The sequence below is a fragment of the Pleurodeles waltl genome, chromosome 8 (assembly GCF_031143425.1).
Source record: "Pleurodeles waltl isolate 20211129_DDA chromosome 8, aPleWal1.hap1.20221129, whole genome shotgun sequence".
In the NCBI taxonomy this organism is placed as follows: domain Eukaryota; kingdom Metazoa; phylum Chordata; class Amphibia; order Caudata; family Salamandridae; genus Pleurodeles; species Pleurodeles waltl.
In genome coordinates this window covers 118,475,906-118,492,868 of record NC_090447.1, presented here as the reverse complement: position 1 = coordinate 118,492,868, position 16,963 = coordinate 118,475,906, and the positions used below count along the sequence as shown (strand labels likewise).

General features: G+C 43.2%; 1 protein-coding gene across 9 annotated transcripts in view; it reads right to left on the bottom strand.

Annotated features, from left to right (window-relative positions):
- Window positions 1-9,390: 9,390 nt before the first annotated feature.
- EMSY (EMSY transcriptional repressor, BRCA2 interacting) overlaps window positions 9,391-16,963 on the bottom strand; it is a 230,558-nt gene continuing 222,985 nt past the window's right edge. For all 9 annotated transcript variants that reach the window (XM_069203886.1, XM_069203892.1, XM_069203885.1 and 6 more), the window contains one exon: window positions 9,391-14,019. In XM_069203886.1, the coding sequence (XP_069059987.1) occupies window positions 13,834-14,019 (186 nt within the window). In that variant the 3' untranslated portion in view covers window positions 9,391-13,833. The remainder of the gene's footprint in view (window positions 14,020-16,963) is intronic.

Here is a 16,963-nt window from a genome sequence, read left to right as displayed (position 1 = left end):
TGGGTCTTGATATGCTCAAGTATTTTAGGGCTACAATACGATGCTCTCCTGAAGGGGTGCGTGTTATTTTAAATGATAATCATCCTGTGAAGGAAAGAGTTTGTCTTGTTAAAGAGGATATTGCATTAGCTTCACTCCCTAGTACTTTGTGGGCTACTTCAGATACTGATGTGGGACAAATGATTATTCCACTGGTACATATTAGTGTCAAGGAGGAAGCTGTATTGCCACGTTTGCCTCAATACAAAATTTCACAGGAGGGCGAAGAAGCACTCACACAAATTGTGCATGATCTTATTGCAGTTGGAGTTGTTGAGGAAGTTCTGTATAATGTTTGTAACAGTCCGATTCTTCCTATTCTGAAAAAGGATACTGATACCAGGATTTACCGATTCATTATTGATTTACGAGAAGTCAATAAGATTGCGATACCACAATATCCTGTGGTATCTGACATCACAACACTTCTTACTTTGGTTCCCCCGACAGCAACTACGTTCTCTGTGATAGACTTGAAGAATGCTTTCTTTTCGATCCCTATTCATCCTGACAGCCGATATTTGTTTGGTTTTACTTTGAATAAACAATCATGTAGATTTTGCAGAGTTCCTCAAGGCTATACGGAGAGTCCAAGTATTTATAGTCAAGTGTTAAAACGACAACTTGATTCTCTTGTTTTGCCTGAAGGTGTAGCTCTCATACAATATGTCGATGATATTTTGTTGGCGGCTGATACCCCTGAGCAATGTGAAAAGTGCACTTTGTCCTTACTTTCTTTTCTTGCTTCACACCATCATACAGTGTCACGAAAGAAATTGCAATATTGTAGACCAAAGGTAACCTATTTAGGTCACCTTTTGTCTAAGGAGGGCCGTGCACTTACATCAGATCGTATTCAAGCAATTTTGGACACACCAGTACCCTCTACTCAGAAAGATGTTCGTGCATTCCTTGGTCTTACTTCTTTTTGTAGGCAATGGATATTAGGGTTTTCACACATTGTCAAACCTTTGCTAGCACTTTTGACTAAAGATACTCCAATGCCCCTCCCATGGACAGATGAATGTGAGACTGCTTTCAGGCAGCTGCGACAAGCCCTTTGTTCCGCACCAGTGTTAGGTACTCCAGATTACATGAAGCCTTTTGCACTTTACGTACATGAGAAAGATGGATGTGCATTGTCAGTTTTAGTACAGACACATGGCGATAAGCAGCGTCCCTGTGCATATTTTTCAGCAGTACTTGATCCTGTCGCTCGAGCGTTGCCTGGGTGTTTTTGTTCAGTTGCCGCAACAGCTGTGTCAATACGTCAGAGTGAAGGGATAGTTTTGTCACATAAGCTGTTGGTATTAGTACCCCATGCGGGTTGATGCTCTTTTAAATCAAACAAAGACACAACATTTAACTATCGCCCGTATAACGGGATATGAGTTGACATTGCTGGCTCCTCACATTACACTGAAGAGATGTGCAACACTAAATCCAGCCACTTTGTTGCCATATCCGGTGACTCAGCCTCAGTCACAAGAAACACATGATTGTATATTCCTTACCGAAGAACAGACAAAGGGTCGTATTGATTTACAAGATACGCCCCTTCTAGATGTAGACGGGGAATTGTGGGTTGATGGGTCTTGTTTGAAGTTGCCAGATGGTACGACCTCAGCTGCATATGCAATCACCACAATACACACGGTAGTGGAGACAGCTCGTATACCACAGAAGTCAGCTCAAGCAGCTGAACTAATAGCTTTGACACGAGCATGTGAGCTTAGTACTGACTTATGTGTGAACATTTATACAGACAGCCGCTATGCTTTTGGAGTGGCTCATGATTTTGGTTTGCTTTGGAAGGAGAGAGGTTTTCTCACATCCCACGGGATACAGATAATGCACGGAGAATTAGTGCATAACCTCTTGACTGCATTGACATATTCAAAGAAACTAGCTATTGTGAAATGTAGTGCACACAAGAAAGTGACCGATAAGATAGGGCAAGGTAATGCTCTTGCAGACCGCGTAGCACGTGAGACTGCGATGCAGCGAAGTACTACTTCTATGTATGTAGTGAAGTCACAAGCTGAACGTTGGCATAATGCTAGGCAAGACGTATTAGATATACAGAAATCTGCTTCTGTGAAAGAACGTGAGCAATGGTCTGAAGATGGAGAATTGGATGATGAGGGCTGTTGGCGGAATAAGCAGATGGATAAATGGAAATTGCCTATAGCTTTTGTACAACCTATGGTTCAGATGGCAAATGGGCTGGCACATGTTGGAGCTTCAACAATAACGAAGTTGCTTACGCAAGTTTGGGAGCATCCAGAAATTTCCAGTACAGCTAAGAGAGTAGTACAGTCTTGTTTGATCTGTTTACAATACAATCCTGGAAAACGGACACGTACTCCTGTGGGAGGGTTTGCTACACCAACTGCACCTTTTGAAGTTCTACAAATGGAATATATACAGATTGAACGCTGCAACAATTTAAAGTATGTCTTGGTGGTGGTTTGTGCCTTCAGTAAATGGATAGAGGCGTACCCCACAAAGGATAATACTGCCATTACCACAGCGAAGGTGCTTTTGAAAGAATTTTTCCCTAGGTTTGGTGTTTGCAGACTTTTATGGAGTGATAACGGACCTCATTTTGTTGGGGAAGTTATTAAGTATGTCCTGAAAGGATTAGGGATCAAACAGAAGTTCCATGCGGTTTTCCACCCACAATCAGCAGGGTTGGTGGAAAGGTATAATGCTACTTTGAAGCTGAAGTTAGCGAAGATACAGGCTTCCACATCCTTAACTTGGCCGGATGCATTACCATTGGCATTATTGTCTATTAGGTCAGTGCCACACTCTCGAACAGGCCTGACCCCCTATGAAATAGTATTCGGAAGGCCAATGAATATTTGGGGAGTTCCTAAACCAAAATCTGTATATGATGTACCTTGTGTCCTGATGAATGATTATTTGGCACAGTTAACCGACAATTTGGTTTCTATTCATCAACAGGTTCGAGAAGCACTTCCTGACAGATCTACAGGTGAAGGCCATGAACTCCGACCTGGTGACCAGGTGATGATTAAGTCTTTTGAAAGATCAAGCAGCTTGGAACCAAGGTGGCGAGGCCCAGAACAGGTGCTCCTTGCGACAAGGACAGCAGTTCGAGTGACGAACCGAAAGAATTGGGTCCATAGTACTCACTGCAAGAGAGTGCTACCTACCTTGGTGGAACCTGCTGTGCTGACCGATCATCGAGAGATTTTGACTACGGAGAAAGGCCGTGCTATATCACCTGACGAATCTGCAGAGGTCTTCCCGGACCATATGACTTCTGGAGTGTCGCGATTTAATTTGAGACCGAGGAAAGAATCTGAAATGTTTTTAAAAAAACTGGTTGAGCTACCGCCCTGGGTTAGTGAAACGGAGAGCCAATGTGGCAAGGGGGGGGGGGGAAATCAGCCATGCAGAAGAGTAGTGACACCCGTCTTGGCCCGTGGTGAAGAAATCAGCGGCTGCCCAGGGATAAGAGCTCCAACGATTGTTTTTAATTCATTTCTAAAAGGGTCGATTATCACTGTTGCTAAAATGAATAACAAACTGATCATTAGTACTATGGGGTTTGTTGTTGTTTTGGCGGTTACAGCAACAATCACCTGGTTTGTTGAAAAGAAGTCTCCTGCTCGTGAGTTTTTTGTTGCCACTACTCCAGTACCAGAGGAGCACTATTACTTTACGCTTCCCTATCAGGAGCAGAAGCACCGTCAATCATACTTCAATAGTACTTTCATTCAGATGTTGCATCATACTCATAATGCTACAAATACTACTAACTGTTGGGTATGTGGAATGATACCTGCGCATCAAAAGAAAGGAGGAACACCTTTTATTCCTCTTCCTTTTTCACACAATGGTTCTTGTCAAGCTTGGTACACGCTTTTGTTTGCATCTGGAAAACGTACAGAGGGCGGACTTCTTTTTCGCCTTAATAAAGTATGCTACCAAGACAAAGATGGGTATCCCCAAGCCAAAGGAACTAAATGGGAATGGGAAGAGTATCAACCGGACAATGTTTCAATACCATATGTCTTCACAAATATACGAGACTCTGACAAGAAAGAACAATTTGTGATTTCTGTTACAAAAACTAAAGCAGATTTATGTATACGTAGCATTGGGCAAATTCCAGTATGGATAAGCGATTGTACCTTGGTTTTAACTATTGAGGGTGTAAATAATAGTAGTTTTACAGCTTCACATAATACATATTTTGTTTGTGGTAACTATGGATATTACCAACTACCTGTTGGGTGGTCAGGTGTGTGTTATGTATCTTTTCTATTACCCCCTGTGTTTTTGGCCCCTGCATCATATCACAGAGATTTAAAACTGTTCAATGACATCATTAACAATAGATATAAAAGGGCAATAAGTACAAATGAGGTAGACCAAACGGATACTAGCCTGCAACAATATGTTGATTTTAATTTAGGATTGTTCCCCTTTGTGGGTGCTGCGTTAAACAGTAGGAAAGTGAGACGATTGACTAGGGTTGTGGAAGCTGTTACCAATCAGGCAGCTCTGGCACTTGGGAATATTACTGAGGAGCTCCAAATTGCGAGGATTGTAGCGCTCCAAAATCGTATGGTACTAGATGTGATGTTAGCTGACCGAGGTGGTGCATGTCGCATCATCGGTAGTAGTTGCTGTGTTTTTATTCCCGATCACTCACCTTCAGTATATGATGCAATATCTAAATTGCATAAAATTGCTGCAGAAATCCACACAGGGACTGGTACTTGGACTTTTTCTGGATGGTTTTGGGCTCTTGTTTCCGCCTGGGGCTGGAAACTACTGACTATCCTGTGTGTAATGATTGCAATATTTTTCACATGCTGTATCTGTATTCAGTGTGGTCCAATGTTCTGCTCCATGTGTATTACTTCTTGTATGCCTACCAAAAGAAATATTACAGAAATGAAAGCACAACATATGTTAGATAAAGAAATAGGTGAAATGATGAGCATAAACATACAAGATGAATGTTTAGATTATCCCAGAAAGACGAATGTCTTCAGCTAGTGCTGAAAGGGTCATCTGTTGTAGTTTAGCAGCGATTAGATTAAGCATTAGCAGAAGACATCTTGTATTTAGTAACTATTGTGAACATTTCGCGGAATCCATTTTGTATTCATGGCAGCCATTTTCTCTGCCACATGCTGCCATGTGCTCACCATGTGCTCTGTCCTACCTTTCTGTTAGCTACTCTTGAAATCTGCCTAGTGACAAGTTATATTTAGCATCTCCCACTTTCGCACATGCTCAGTAAGGTCTGCAGCTGTTAGTCCTTGAAAACTGTTAGCTCCTCCTACCTCTCGACTGTGCATTTTCCACATGACCTTACATGTATACAAGTCTTGCTTCTATAATTGTACCACCTCCTTTTAGCCCCTGCGTGGGTATAAAAGGACCATGCTCTCTCAGTTCAGTGTGTTACTTCAGACATTACCTAAGGGTGCTGTTTGAACTGTAGTACCACCTCATGAAGTTAATAAACTTTGTCTTTTATTTCAGTTTCTGTGCCAACTTCTTCCTACATGGTCTAAGGACTTTGTGCAGAGAAAGGTGAACCTCTTGCACTAGTAGGCCTTGCTGAGGCTTACTTCAACACTACCAGCACGCATGGGTACTGCTCATGAAAAATCTTACGGATCCAGTCTGATGCCTGAGGAGAATTCAGCATAAGGAATCTGCAGCTAGAAGTCTCTCAGATAATCAGGGCCTCCTGTTTGAGTGGCAAGGTTGAAGTAACCAGGTACTGCATGGTTAGATGTTGGGAGTGATGTCAGAACAGGAATCGGAGGCAAGAGTGACTCAAAGAGACCAACTTGCCACATGGGCACACTGACCTGCGGTATTCCAGGTGGAAAGCATCCTTGGAGCCCGGAGTCACACCAGAGAGAATCAATGAGGAACCGAAGAGCTGGAGCACAGCTGTGAGTTAAGTCTTTATTCTGTGCAGTGTGGCTGAAGGCCCCTGAAATTCAGGTTGTGCCAGAACCAGCTGCGGAATCAGATTCAAAGTTGGCTGCCTTCAAGAGCGTGCACAAGGCAGCTGGCGCTGCCCACTCGCTTGCTCAAGGGACTGCGAACGGGGCAAAATGGCAAAACTTGATTTCAAGTTCTTGTGCTTACCTGAAACCGTAAAGCATGACAAAGGCCGACCTCTGATGTGGCACAGTCGACTCTGGAAATGTGTGCGGAACCAGACCATCCACACAGGACTTGGAGTGGTCCCAGCACTGAACTTTCTTATGCTTGGCAACAAAGCTTCACATACATTCTCGGACAGCCTTTGAGTTCCTCAATGCAGTGTCCACAAGTCCTACAGTCATGGTTTGACTCCAGACACCACAGTGACACCTGATGGGGTTCCATCAAAGACATCTGTTTGCCACAGTACCTAGAGTGTTTGAAATCTTTTGTTTTAGGGAAGGACGTCCCTTGCACACTGTAGTGGAATTTGGAGAAAAATCAAGATAAAGGGCCAGATGTACCATCATGGCCCATTGCGATTCGGTAATAGCGATTTTTAAGAAATCGCTATTACCGACTCGCAAAGGGCCATGTATCACATTTGCGAATCAGTAATAGCGATTTCTTAAAAATCGCAAATGCTATTACCGAATCGCAAATTGCGATACCGGCCCCATTCGCAGCTATGGGCCTGGTGGCCCATAGCTGCAAATATTTTGCATTTCCAAAATTGCGATTTCTGAACCAGAAATCGCAATTTTGGAAATGCAAAATGCCAGGGTGCTGGGGGCCTAAGGCCCCCTCTCCTGCACGCCAACAACTTTTTTTTCAACATGTAAGGTACAAACATGCCAAAAGGGCATGTGTGCTTTACATGTTGAAGTTAAAAATGCAGTTTAACTGCATTTTTAAATTTTGCACCAGGTTACCACCTGGTTGCAAAGCATGGTATTTTGCAAGTGCAAAATTCCATTTTTGGAAAAATCGTAATTTGCGATTTTTTCCAGAATAGCCTTGCGACCTGGAAATTTCGAATTGCAAATTGCTACTCGCAATTTCCAGGTCCCAACGCAAGAAATCGCGATTTTAGCAATTTCTTAGTTGTGGTCTGCGAATGCATTTCATGCATCGCAGACCACGGCTTTGCACTCGCAAGCGGCCGATTTTACCGTTTGCGAGTGCAAAAAAATTTCATACATCTGGCCCCACGTCTCTCTGAGTGACAAGAGAAAGCTCTGTTTCGGCATCTGGAGGAATGTAAAGAAAGGATCTGACTTCGGCATGAGGGGTTGGTGGCTACATAGGCCCCACACATCACTTCTGGAGCGGAATGGCGCCAGAGAGGAACAACACGGCATCTTCAGGTGCCTAGAGGTACTGCTGAAAGGTTTCAGGACACAGTGTGATGCATGGAGAAACTTCTAGCCACAGATTCCTTACCTTCTATCAGAAATTCTAAGTAAAACTTGAGCCACCATGTCCCAAAAGGCACGGGAGTAATGACCAAAGAAACAGCTGCCATTTACTGATCTCAGAGCAAGGCTCATGGAGGAGAAAACCATCTTGCTTAAAGTCTCTATTCCTAGGGACTCCTGATCGGACGGAGCGGTGGGAAGGCATTGGAGCTAATACTTCTGGAGAAGTCCTTCAGCGCCATACTATCCAGAATATAATCGCCAGGTGCAGGTTGGTGGCGACTTCCCTAAAAACGGGGGGTCCCTAAGAGGGCTTAACCCAAGTGACAAAAAAGGTGTCCGTAAGTGCATAATTACATGGTAAGAAAGACTCAGTTGTAGACTTTCCAGGTTTCCAGCCTGTTTTGATAGCGCTTGGAAACCAGAGGTTCGGGTAGCCATGCTCTCTATAAAATTGGTGAACTGAAATTGATTTGAACTGGTTTTAACACCCCAGTTAAGACATTAGTCTAAGACCTCAGCAGCCCTTTGCATCACAACAGCAAAAGAGGTGCTTTCCTCTGTGGCAGGACCAGGGAGAGACATAAGGCCAGTATCCGGTAAAGTGTCAAGCAAGCTGGCAACCTGAATTTCATCACCCTAGTTGTCATCATCATGATGGGGAACACGTTTGCTCTCTTTCTCATAGTTGTCTTCAGAAACTGCACCAAATAAGATATAGAAAGTGGGCCTACCTTATGGTGAGGGCAAGATATCCGAGTTAGATGGGTTTCCAAGAGATAGCGTGTGGTTCGGCACCGGGTGCAATTCTGGGGGATTTTGTGGCATATTTATTTTGGAGTCAGATAGCACAATAGGCTGTACATCCTCACTCGGCCTTGTCATCAATGTGAGCAGGACCAGCACATCAATGGCAACGGATCAGTCACTGGAGTCTATGCTGAACTACAAATGGGTCAAGGGGCACAAGGTGGCAGCCTCACCATCAGAAGTACGACTTCAGGCCCTTGTACATCTTTAGGGTCCAAAGGCATGCATGGCCAGTCGGTAAAGTGCAGGAAATACGCAGCATAGCCTCCCTGAAGGTTTCTACTTGCTGCAATGCAGATGGTCATGGAATATTGGGGTGTGTTGGACTAAACTCAAAATCGGCTCCAAGGAAGCCTGCGAGTGAGACACAGAGGCACTTTGACACCCTCTCTGGAGTCTGAGAGCATCAGAAAGGGGTAATTTCCTGCTTGGACAGCTTGTGTTTTTTCTTTGACTTATCCAAAGAATTCAACCTCGAAGACAACTGGCTGCATGACAAGAACGGGCCTATTCTTTTGACCTCGACGGTCACAGCGCAGTCTCATTATCTTTGGCTAGGTGGAGTTTGGCTTTTTGTACCCAAGTAGCTTTCAAGTTCATCTGGGAGTAGTTGCCACAGACGCTGAAGTCAAGGTCGGATCTTAGGCAGTACCAAAAGACTTTGTGAGAGTCAAACATCTGTTTGCAACAGTCCCTACATGGTTTATACCCTATGGTTTTAGGGCGTGACATGTCTCTTGCACACTGGATGAAATTCATTTTAGAAAATTTGATAACAGATCAGGGAGGTGCTCTGGATCCACACGTCTGAAGGCACAGAAATAAAGGGACTGGCACCACCATTCATGGATGGGGCTTAAAAAGGCTATGCTCATCACTTCCAGAGTGGAATAACGTTGATGCAGAGCCATAAAACACCACTTAGCAGTTCTCAGGAAAACATCTCTAACAGTTTCTATATCCAGTCGGACGCCTGAGGATTATTTACAAGGTGTGGAATCTGTGATTAGACAGATCAGAAATCAAGGATTCAGTTGAGTCTCATAAATTCAGGAACAGAAAACAACAAAAGAATATTGGGTACCTTATTATCAGTCTATAGCTTAAGCCTTGCAAATGAAACACAAGAAAGTAGAAACTTTGACAGCATTTATTGAGCTGAAGTTTGTAAAGTTGTTAAAAATGGACCTGAAATACTTTCATAAAGTATCAAAATGAAATAGGTACAACTGGACTGAAATATTTATCCTCTCGAAATGTTTTGCATTACAATTTGTAATTTTCAATGACGAAATTGCAGTGCTCCTTTGCCATGAAGTTCTAAAACGTAACTATACAATAACAGTTTAAATAACTGAAAAAACACATTCAGTCTTGGACTGAGTTTGAAAGGACTATACATTGCCGGCCCAGACAAACTGGAACGGGGCATTTGTTTAACTTAAACATATACATATTTATATATACATTAAAAAAACTTCATTTCACGTACGGCCCTTGATACCAAAGTTCCTATACAAATTTCAAAAATGTATCAATATTCATCCCATCTTTTCTTGTGACAAACATCTTTGGTAAGTAGGGCCTACTCAAAACATTCTGGATTATAACTTGATAAATGTTATTACACACAAATGAATCAAACTTGGAAAGTTTAAAAAAAATAGCAAAAATATGTACACTATGTACATTATTTGATAAGATTATGGTGGCACGCATAGGGCAGGAAAAAGGACGACTTATTATAAGGTCTCATTGTAGGGGAATAACCACTTCTTAGGTGAAGTTCTATTTTCTATGATAGTAAAACAAAACTCTGGTTATTTGATTATGAAGTAACTTGAGAAGTCCAATAGACCATACAGAATAGCTTCAATTCGTGAGCAGCCCTCTTACATTGCAGACACTTATAATAGTTCACTTTTTTTAACCAGAATGAAAACTTCAGAGAACTCTACCCAGATACAAATTCACATGTAATAACGTGAACAGTAAAGGAAAATAATATTTATATTGAGGTACCACTGGAGACATCTTACGAGTCCATATCCTCCCAACGTCAGCACCAAATTACAAACAGGCAGTGAGTTTTGTTAAACTTACAAATATTTTACACATATGCAGAAGATCTGCACAAAATCCAACTTACATTTACAAAGATAAATAATTCTATAAAGCGTATCTGAATAGTCAGCAGGAAGTTACTGTCTGGCATATTCAGTAATCCAGCCTTTGAAACTAGAGGAGGACAGATATGGTGCAGTCAGCGAACACCGGCATAATCCCTCAGATGTATTTAAATGGCGGTGAGACAGCAAAAAAAAATCATGCATGTCTTTCACCTATCAGCCAATGAGCGTAAAATCAACTGCCCTGGATTGTTGATGGTTTAGACTGTTTAATCTAGACCACAGAGGAAAAAGTTGACCCAAGATATGTTCTACACTTCTTCAGTGGGCAGAAAAAAAAGGCACCTTTCAAGAACTTTGTCTTTAGCTTCTTGGGTCAAATTAGATCACTCAACTATGCAAGTCTCCTTGCAGAAGCTCTCAATGCCACACTTCACTGCAAGAAAAACTTAACATAAAGCTATTTCTTTTTGTGTCAGCCAGGCTCCTCGAATGCAAACTTTGGGAAAAGCAGAGATGTTCATAGACTTTCTTGATGCCTTCCAACATTAGTTGGCTGCAGCTCAAGAGGGGCCTGACTCAGAAAGACACAGTTTCAGAGAAGCAGTTCACTCTGGACACATTTATTATGACGTATTTGTATCACGAGGGGCAAACACAAGTGGACGGTGGAATGAATGCTGAACTAGAAAAGATTACAGTCTGATAGCCAGCAGGTGCGTTGGTGGGCTTGGGCCTGGTTTCCAATTTTTTTAAATAAAGAAAGACCAGTGATTTGAAAAATATACTAGACCCTGCATCCATATCAGGAGCAACACTATTACGAAGTAGGGTAGGTTACACTTAAGTACTTTGGAATACTAAGGTACAAATAATACTGGTGGACTGATGTAAGAATCATACATGTTGTGCATTTATTATGGAGATTAAGTCCTTGAAGATGAGACCTTCGAACATGATAAGACGGGCATAAAAAGTGCTAAGAATTTGTAGTTCATTAACATCCTCAAAATTACTGTTTTGTTATTTTAGTAATGCATCGTACCAGCATGAGTGGAAAATAAATTCAGAGTCAATTTGTGTGGACAGTAGCTCGATAATTATGAAAGAATCTCAACCGTGAAATTCAGAGCAGCTGGTGGACTGGCTTTGCAGGTGCTCCATTTCCTAACTGAACCTAATACAAAAGAAAATACATTTTACTGATTGATCTCCAAGTCTGGTTCATGGATTCCAACTGTAACCTTCGTCAACATCTAAATACAGATTGCTGATTTAAAGGTGGAAACCTGTCAGCTTATTTATACCCCTTCGCATTCACTACCTGAAAGAAGTCAAACACTTTACCACTAGTCGGAGTAACTGAATTTCGAAACTAGACAAAGAATCATAAGAAAAACCGATGAGATGCACAATTAGCAAGCTATGTATGCCAATTATAGTGGTTGTGATTCACAATTGAAAACAGTAACAGAACTTGGAACCAGCCTGTGGCGCAATTCAGTATTAGAAAGACAGTCCTGCCAAATTACTGGGACAGAAAATCCAAAAGCAAAAACTGAAACTGGGATGGCCAGACTGCATCTGTAAATTTCAGGGACCCAGGAAATCACTGCTTATTAACGATATGAAGAATCTATACACGAGTGCTTGCATAACGTCTTAAAATCACACAAACCGCACCAGTGGTTCTGACAAGAAAGAGGCGCATGACTCGTGCTCTGGTGGCTAGAGGCTTGCAAAATCTATTTGAAGGTGACAAATGTACAAGGTACGCTGAGTCCTACGTCTGCTAAGTATGGCCACCTCTACATTCACCTCAGCACAAGAAGGAATACATTAAGCAAAACTCGATAAGATGTTCATGCAGGTTTCCGTTTCACCTGGCAACCTATCAAAATGAGTGCCACCTTACGTGAATAGTTTTCAACAACTGTAGCAGTGAGAGAGCCCTTATTTTTTGACTAACGTAATGAACGTTGTATTGTTCTGTCCTGCTAGAGGACACACTTGGGCAGAAATATATGAGAATAAACACAATCATGGGTTCAGGAGTCCACTAAAGTCCCAAAAGCCAATGTACTCTGGCATGGAAATGTGCCACTGCTCTGAGAGAATCCAACTTCCTCCGGAAGGGCTCAAGAGGAAGCGGTTCTCTAAAAATTGACTGGTGCGATGCATGAGGCATCCAAACAAAGGACAGAATGTAACAGGCATTTACTATGTGAAGATTTTGAACCAGCTGGATAAGCCGACTTGTCAAAGTTATGATCGTCAACCTCCCAAGCAGCGATGAGAACATGCTGTTGGCCTGCGCACTCATTGGCTACGCTATGATGGCAATGATTAGGAAAATGTTGAATCTGAAAGGGTTGTGGTTTGGAAATACTGGCACGGAAGCATATGTTGGTAAGATGTATGCATTAGTTGACTAGATACGTTTTCCTCTTTTCCACACTTTGTTGACCAGTGTGTCAGAGTATGTTGACCAGAGATGTTGCTGTGCAACAAGCCTTCAGTGAGATCCCCAGAGTCATCATCCAAAAAGATGGGAAAAAGCTCAACTGCCTAATTTAAGCTAACAAAATGTGTGGCAGCACATGAGATGTATTAAAAATAAAACAAATATAATCTCTTGCTATTGCACAAATAAACTGGTTGCAGTGAACTGTAAAGGAAAACATACTAACACAACAATATCAAAGAAAAAACTTTCAACATAATTAATAAACGAGGAGAGAGACCGTAACAGGTGCAGCAGGTCAGATACTCGAAATCACTCGTTCCGAAAGCAGTAGTAACACTGTGTCCGTGCATATGACTCCGGATTCATTAGGGTAGGCTCTAGCTAGCAAAATGTGAATTATTTAGGTTCAGTCCAACACAGAGGACCGTTCAAAAACACAGCTCTGTACAAAAAGTTCCCTAGAAAAAATACTTTCAAAATGTGCAGATAGAATACAAACTATGGACATCTCAAAAGCAGATGTGGCGTCACCCATATCACGAACACGTTAAAGTGACTAACTCATGGCACGCTTTCAGAGAATCCGTTTCCTCATGCTCACCAGGAAATAATCCACTCTTGTGACCTAAATGGGACAAACAAAGAGCAAAACCCAGGTAGGAACTCCTACTTTCCTGTGAACTATGTCCTACTGTGGCTATGGTTACAAAAAAATGAACTTTTTCTTGTTACATTCGAAAAAATAAGCACTCCTTGTTGTGCCGCAGGGATCCAACCGTACAGTTGCTTGCGTTGAAGATGCCAGATGTTTGAGGCTTCTGACGAGATGGTTTTTGGGAAACACTGCCTTGTCTGAACGTTGGCCCATTAGTCTCAGAACACAGTCTGCAATGAAAATATAAGACTCAAACATCACTGGGGTGAGCCTTCGGGCCCTGAGCCGTGCCAAAGATCCCTTCAATGTCCTGGTAGCCCAATGCTACGCTGACGTCTGCGATGGGCTGCTCTCTACGCCCTCCTCGGTACTACTGTCCACATCCTGCTCCATGGCAGTCTCTTCATCGGCAAGGCGCTGGCTGGTAAAGTTATTGAGCTCCAAGAGTCCACTTGGCTCCACTACCACATTGGACCCGGCGTGGCATGGGATGGAATACTGAGGGATTGTCTGGAAAAAAACAGATTTGAATATTTATCTCAGATGCACAAGAATATGGTGAGCACTAAATGGCACAACAAGCTATAATCACGGTCTAGAGGTCGGAGAACGCTATATACAAGTGGCATTTGTCCATTGATTTCTACAATGGAGCCTTGTCACCTGTGCTCACCTTACATTACCTGTTCAAGAGGCAAATAAAGCTCACCCTTATGTCTATTTAAAAAAAAGCTATTTCAAATAGAACAACACATTGAAAAACACAAAATTGCAAGCAATATATTTACTCCTGCTTGAGGGGGGTGGGCGTAGGATCAGCAACATTTGCAGCACTGAGTGGGAGGGGTAGACAGCAGTCATGGTTGGAGCTATGTCGTTATATTTTAAGGTTGGGATTTCGCTCAACTGCTGGTATTGTACTATGATGAAATGTCTTAAGGCGGAGAAAGAACAGTTACACGTCACTCAGGTTCAGAAGCAGAGGCGGGCAAACCATGCACTCATGCTTGGCAACCCATGTGCCCTGGTCTGCTTCCCCTCCCACGCCCAGCATATTTTATGTTGGGTCTGTTACTATTACAAAGGCACTAAACAGAAACCTAATAGCAATTTAATTACAGTGTTGGCCACTATTCCTTCATTTGACTGGGTACATACACAGGGACAGAGGACCGCTAAGAACAGCAGGCCACCGTCCCTATTTTTGCATACCAAAACTGCCCCCACCGCCCCTAAACAAGCCAGGGTTCCCTTAAAGGAACCGGTGCTGTCTTTAAAAAAAAAAAACATTAAAAAAAAAAAAGTTCAATTTTGGGAAAACTTCTGGAAGAGATCACCTAGGACCACTAAAAAAAACATACCTTCTCTTTTTGCAAATTACTCACCATCTCCTTTGACGTGTCAGTAACTGACAGTGGGTTGCAGCCAGAAAACACTGATACATGCCACACCGAATCACAATTAGGAAGGGACACACCTTCGTAATTATGGTTCAGTGTGGTTCACTAAATTGGTTTATTACATACCTAAAACACATTATGCAGTACAAACCATGTGATTTTGCAAGTTGGAGGGTTTGTGATTGCAAAATGTCTTATCAGACCTGTCCCTTTTGTACACTGACAAGCAAAAACCATAAACAGATTGCAGAACGAAAGACCATTTCTGGTAGTGAAGACTTCACAAGAGAAAAAAACTTCCCAGGTGACTGGTTTTCCAAAAGTCTGCATGAGAAGCCCAAAAGGCTGTATAAGAATACCACACATGGTAAGTATAAGATAAGTGAATCAATCTATCTATCCATCCATCCATCCATCTATCCATCCATCCCTCTCTCTCTATATCTCTCTCTCACTTCCTCTCTCTCTCTCTCTCTCTCTCTCTCCTACTGGCACTTGCCAGCAGGTAGTTATAGACAGGATCCTGTTTCCATATAAAAAGCATTTTCGGACATGCCTATATCTTTGGTGCCGTCTGACGAATCTTCACAAACTTTTCCAAAATAGTGTGCTGGCGATTCTGGTTGAGCACGGAAAGTTTCAGGATGATCCGTCAAGCGGGGGCCAAGAAAAAGGGGGCTCAAAAAAGGTGCATTTTCCATGTTAATTCCCATTGGCATTTTGAACACGTCTGCAGCCCGAACTGCTTGACGAAATGACATTAAATTGGGCAGAAAGTTAGCATTTGGTACCCAGATTATGCTTTTTGTTATTTGGTGTAAATCCGATCAGTAGTTTCAGAGAAGTTAAAGTGAAACCAAATTTATATATCTAGGGCCGCGGTTCCTCCCCGCCGACTTTGCGAATAATAATGAGCTCAGGCAGAGATCTGCAGAACTCTGAATGGCTGCCAACATTTCAACCAGGAAGTATTGGCAGCTATCTTGGAACTCCGACTCAGCCGAGTCCCTGAAAAAAAGTGAAAAAATTAGAAAAGGGGCCGGGGTAGAGACACCCTGACCCCTTAGCTCTGGTGTTGGGGTCCAAAGGGACCACACCAGGACAAAAAAAGCATTAAAATAAAAAACGTTTTGCTGCAAATTCGCAGCAAAGATTTAAAAATCAAAACAAAAAAACAAGCTCTGTATCCTGTGCTTGTTTTACGAATGCCCCTGGGTGGGCCAGGACCTGTGGGCATATCAAGAATAAAGGAGGAGGGTGCATGGCGCTCCCCTCCTGGGCTTATTGATGCCCAGGGATCACCACCTCCCTGGAGCTTATATTCAACAGTAGGGTGAGGGGGGCATGCGATCACCCGGAGCCCTGGGGGCTGCCACCTTTCCAGGGCTTTTCAAATGTTGGAGGGGGGCCGTGTGGCCCCCCTGGTGAAGTCAATAATGGCCCTGGGGACCACCATCCCCCAAAGCCGGCTCCTGCTATGTCCCGGGGTGCCCACCCCCGGGACATAGCTGTTTGCTCCGACTTGGCGGGAGCTTTGAGAGCTCCCGCCAAGTCAGAGTAAATACAAGTCTGCTCCCAGTAAGCAAGAACTGTCAAACAGCTCTTGCTTGCTGGGAGTAGAGGTTTCCTGTTTTCCTCCTCGCAGACATGCGGGCAAAGAATCAGACGAAACAATTGCTCTCACAGGCAGGGAGCTCTAGGTTTAGCAGCTCCCTGTCTGACGGCAGTGCAGATGTCTGAAGGAGGCGGGGAGCTGGCCGGGACCACGGTCCCATTGCATAGTTGGTGCCCTGGAGGACAACCAGTAGAGATGGCCGGGCCCTGGAGGATGGGGTCCCTGGGGCCAAAGTTGGCCCAGGGAGGGGGCCACGCAGCGCCCCTTCTCCATTTAATAGAGGTGGGCCCTGGGGATGAAATCGGCCCAGGGAAGGGGACTGCACCCAATGAGGTAGCACTCACAACGAGGTAGCACTTACTAACTAACCAGTAGAAAGTAGTCCAGTTCGATAGACATTTTGTGCAAAACTGTGGAGTCCTGTTGAGTAAACGAGCAG